General features: G+C 35.2%; 1 protein-coding gene across 1 annotated transcript; it reads right to left on the reverse strand.

Moving 5' to 3' along the window:
• On the reverse strand, nucleotides 1-2,696 carry LOC133692803 (probable cinnamyl alcohol dehydrogenase 6). Its single transcript, XM_062113949.1, has 6 exons — nucleotides 2,507-2,696; nucleotides 2,291-2,404; nucleotides 1,960-2,187; nucleotides 1,078-1,366; nucleotides 471-624; nucleotides 1-366 (listed from the first exon to the last, which is right to left on the reverse strand). Exons 1-6 carry the CDS (start codon nucleotides 2,599-2,601, stop codon nucleotides 164-166), a joined length of 1,083 nt encoding a protein of 360 aa, XP_061969933.1. The 5' UTR covers nucleotides 2,602-2,696; the 3' UTR covers nucleotides 1-163.
• Between the last annotated feature and the right edge of the window lie 2,549 nt (nucleotides 2,697-5,245).

Below are 5,245 nucleotides of genomic sequence, written 5' to 3' on the forward strand. Positions count from 1 at the left end.
TTGGGATTTTAAGACAATTTGCCATTTCTCGTGAAAGAAGAAGAATGATCCAACCGAAATTTGCAATAATTGTTTATTTCCGGCGACACACGAAAACAAAAGAAATATGCCCACGAAATTAAGAAAAAGGAATACTATTATGTGAGGGAGCACTTCTGTATCTCTAAAGATTTGAAGACTTCCCAGCAATGTCAATGACAAAACGATATCTGACATCGTTTCTTGCAAGGCGGTCCCAAGCCTCGTTAATGTTGTCTGTTTTCACAAGCTCAATGTCACAAGTTATGTTGTGCTTGCCACACACATCCAGCATCTCTTGTGTCTCTTTCGTTGATCCTGTCATGCTGCCCCTTACAGATCTCTTGCCTGCGTTTTGTACACAAACAAGAAAGCAAAAGAGAAGAACACTTGTTTTACTGTTCCATATTCGATTACATATGAATCGACTAAGCTTCGAAACGTTAATTTACCGAATATCAGAGGAAAAGCTGGCAGTTCCATCGGCTGGTCTGGTGCGCATACCACTGCCAATGTCCCGTTTACTTTGAGTAATTCTAGTGTTGGCCCCAGAGAATGCTTAGCTGACACTGTATCCACGATAAAATCTAGAGTTCTTCTCGCTGCCTGCAATCCAAAAAAATACATCTTCTTACTTATTTATTCTTTAACTCTTTCATTTTTTCTAGAAAACAAAACTTATTGAAAAATAACATGAAACTGATAAAAGGACTAAATTGTAAATAAATCTTACAATACAGAGGTTAAAATATAATTTCTGTAACTACCAATTATCAAACACGATTAACTAATTTATTATAATTACACGGCGGACAATGAATACCAAAGAAAGCACATCGTTATTATACTGGACTTAAAAACTAATTCGGAAAAGAGTTTAGATTACTGGTCAATTTGTGATCCATACAGTATGGAGATCCGAGGGCCCATCCCACTTACCTGACTTTTTGTTGGCCAATGACCAATCAAATCGACAGCCATTCTAGCTACAAGGGGACAAGCAATTATATAGGGACAAAAATTTGGTTGGTGGAAACCTGGAAGTAGAGGGTAACATACCTGAAGTTCTTCGGCATTAGTGCTGACAATGAAATCATCAGCTCCCAAGCGGTCTCTGGCCTCTTTTTCTTTAGACGGAGAGGTGCTGATCACAGTTACATGGTGACCAAATGCCTTGCCAAACTTGACAGCTACATGTCCTAGACCGCCGAGACCAACCACCCCTACCCTTTTTCCTGGTGTGTCGACCAAGTTGCTATCCTTGAAAGCGCTGAATACAGTAATTCCTGCACAGAGGAGGGGCGCTGTTGCATCCATTGGCAGGTTTTCTGGTATCCGCACCACATACCTTCGTGTAGAAATTTAGCAAAATAAGAAAATGTATTTTCTTAACAATTTTCAATCAACGAAGTGCATTCTACGATAAGATAAAAATTGCTTGCTTCAGATCAAATATATTTAATTTGGTCACATGGATGGAAGAGATTCCCCTCTTCTCTCATAAATGTTTGTGTTGAAAAATGAAGGACGAACCTCAAATAAGTTCCCAATATATAAAATAATTCTTGATTGAGTCCACCAACAAATTCTTGTTTCATTTGGGTCTCTAAAGTTGTGAGAAATTCTTGATTGAATCCTTCCATTCATGTTTTTAACAAATTCTATCCAAATTGTACTCTTTCTTCTTCTTTTTTCAAAAATAATCGAGGGTTCAATTCAGATCTCAGCAATAGTTAGAGGGTAATTCGAGGTTTTACTAAAAATAAGGGATTCAAGCACAAGAAAACGGCTGTTATTAACAAATAATATTGCAGCTCATCACTTTCCCACTTCACTTTTATTTTCCACACGAAAGTCATGAAGAAGATGACAAATTTATGTTAGGTGGGGGTTTAGGACATTGAAGTGGATTATTAATTAATAATTAAGACTGTTCGATACCTGTGATCTGCAACCAGGAATTTAGAGTAGCCACCATAAGTGATGCTACCATCCCAGAAGATACCATTGTAAGTCAACTGTATTTGGTCACAATAATTCTCATGCGAGCTCTTGCAGAAATCACACTCCAAACATGAAGCTGCTAAGCACCCCACTCCAACTCTGTCTCCCAACTTGAACTTGTTCACGTTGCTCCCCACCTTCGTGATTATCCCAGTAATTTCGTGCCTATCATACAGCGAAAACATTTAAAACTTTCAAGAAAAACACATGTACATAGCACTTGATATCTCATTTGCACGACAGGCATTAGACTTTAAAGACTTGTTACCCGGGGACAACTGGGTACATGGAAATGCCCCAATCGTTCTTTGCAAAATGGAGATCAGTATGACATATGCCGCAATACATAATCTCTATGGTCACATCGTTGACACCATTCTCCCTGTTCATTACACAAATCAAGTCCACTGTTTACTGCTGGTTTCCTTGATAGTATGAGGAACAAGTATACTGTAAAAAATCTATGAAACTGACTGCTAATTACCTTCTTTTGAAAGTGTAAGGGACGACTTTGCCAGAAGAGTCGAGGGCTGCCCAGCCAGAAACGGTCTGCGTGTGGTTCGGAGTTGTTTGAGCCATAAGCTGAGACTCGAGGCTCTGCTCGGACAGAGGCAGGGGGGAAATGGGTCGCTTGAAAAGAAGATGCTCTCTCGAGTATGTTTAGTCATGGGAGGACTGTCTATTTAATGATGCGTCCTTGAGGTTAGGCTTATAGGACCACCGGTGGATTGATTATATTATTATTGTTTTTTTATATATATAATTTCCTAACAAAATGGATTAAATTATTCCCATTGATCAACTGAAATTCATATGCATTTTGACCATGCCATTATCTGGACTTTGAACTGCATGGCTACCACATATTTAGTTATGTCGTTAGTTATGGTATGATTTTGGGTTGTTGAGTGAATAGTGGTAATATCAATTTGCTTGAATGACCACTAAATTTCTCCGATTTTTCTTTTAACTATAAGGAATACCCTAGATTATATTCTTTTTCATGTGATTTTAAGGAATAACCTCGCATGATTTTTCAAAATAATTTAATGAATTTCGCTATATATTAATTTTAAAGTTTGAGCTCGAAAAATCAATAATATAGACATGTATTTTTGACAATCAGGTACAGTTAATACACGCCTAATGAATTCAAGAGTTTTTTTTTTGTTTATTTTGAATCCAAAATAGTAAGGTAGTACAAAAACCGTGAAATTAATTTTTATTACCCAGAAACAATATCTCGTCACTTTATGTCTTCGCTTTTCTCTTCTGACAAATAATTTTTTGAAAAAAAAAAAAAGTTTCACCGGGCAATGACTGAAATTTGTTGGCAACAGCCTCAGATATCACCAAGCAAGGTAAGGTACGTTTTAAATTAATAAATACTTAAAAAAGTAGTTGTATGGCAATTTCAAGCATTAACTTCCTTGTATCAACAACCCCCACATGGCAGGATATTCAAAGCTGTCGTGGCTGAAGAACCATTTTTTTATATTGATACGATCCTAATTTTTAAGCAAAAACAAGGTATTTGGAGATTGGGATTTATCGACAAGAACCAGTAATTATATTAATAATTGCCTATTACCAATGCTTACAAAATAGGGTTAGGTGAGTACTATGCAAGCTAGGGATGTGACCAGTCGTTGCTCACTTTTAATATGGCATTATTTTAATACATTAATTTTGATCGTTAGCCACTCGCTCGCTTTGCTTGAGAGGATAAGGTTGCTCGGTGTTGCATTACGTCCACTTTTCCAGCTATATTTCTTTCCTTTCTGAAAAAGTCAAAGATGTTTGGTAGGTTCAGGCTGGGTGTTTTTTTTTTTTTTTTTTTTTGGGGGGGGCGTATAAGACAAGAAAAACAAAGGAAAGGGCGATGGAGAAAGACAGTGCCCGTCCAATCAGCTTGAAGCGCATGTGTTTCCTGAGCACTCCCGCTTATCTGGGCCCGTGATGGATTCAAGCTCAGGATCATTATGGATTTCAAAGTTTACTCGGACGAGAACGGCCCAGAGAGAACTTGTGCAGTAGTGGGCCTCATTTCAGGCCTGGTCCTGGAGGCCCAATGTACCCCGAAACATGCCACTCGAGTAACACGAGTGTGATTAGTCATTATCCTCGGAGCTATATTCTTTCCTTTCATATATAAAACCTGTTCTGGGATTGACTTGGGACGAGATGAGTGTCTTGAGTCAGTAAAGTCAACTTGAGTTTATTTTTAATTTTTTTATATAATAAATATATTAGAATATTATTTTATAAACAATTAAAAATTCAACATGATGATTTATTGGGTTTCATAGGGGCAAGAAGGATTACAAGTTACCCGGGTTTTTAACAAAATTATTCAAATTTTTTTTAACCAGATTGGTTCAAGCTCTAGATTAACAACATAAAAAAATTATAAACAAAATATAATTTTTAATATATTTAATAAATCTTTGGTGATAATAAATTAATGAAAACAAAAAAGAAACTGTCTTAGCATTTGTTTTTTCAGGTTTTTCAAAAAAAAAATCTTGATAGAGAAGTCATAATAAAATCTTTTTTTTTTTTTTTATCTCTCTCATAAGAAGATAGATGCCCACACCTTATAGAATCAGAAGTGATCCAAGAAGTGCAAGCCTGTATAGATCCATCCGACCTCTTCTTTTATTTTTAAATTCGGATTTTGTGTAAATTTGTGTCCAAGTCAACAACTTCAACAACACATATTTATAGTCACGTTATTATTCTTGTCAAGGAAAAAACAAATAATTGGCTTTTTTTAAAATCTTAAAGGTCGGTAAAACATAATTTTTGCAGATTTCTGTTTATTTGTTTATTTTTTTGTTTCTTATGGTAATTTTAGTAAGAAAAAGCTCTTGAGTTAATAAAATAAAAATTGTAAGGATTCAAGATGTATTAACAGGAAAACGGGGTAATTGTAATATCAATATATAAAATTTATATTTTTTTATTTAATTATAATAATTTATATTTTTTTATTTAAATATATTAATTTTTAATTTTTAATTAAATACTTTCGTTCACTTTCCATCAATTTTTTCCATGTAAATTCGTGACAAACCAGGAGCACTACACAGGAAGAAGATTACATTGAATACTTTCTTCTTTTTCTTTTTTATTATTATTGTTGCTGCTGTTACTATGGCTTGAAAAGAAAGTAATTGGAATTTAAAACTTGGAGGATTTTAAAGACAAACCATATAACGTA

This window comes from Populus nigra, chromosome 4, assembly GCF_951802175.1.
Source record: "Populus nigra chromosome 4, ddPopNigr1.1, whole genome shotgun sequence".
Taxonomy (NCBI): domain Eukaryota; kingdom Viridiplantae; phylum Streptophyta; class Magnoliopsida; order Malpighiales; family Salicaceae; genus Populus; species Populus nigra.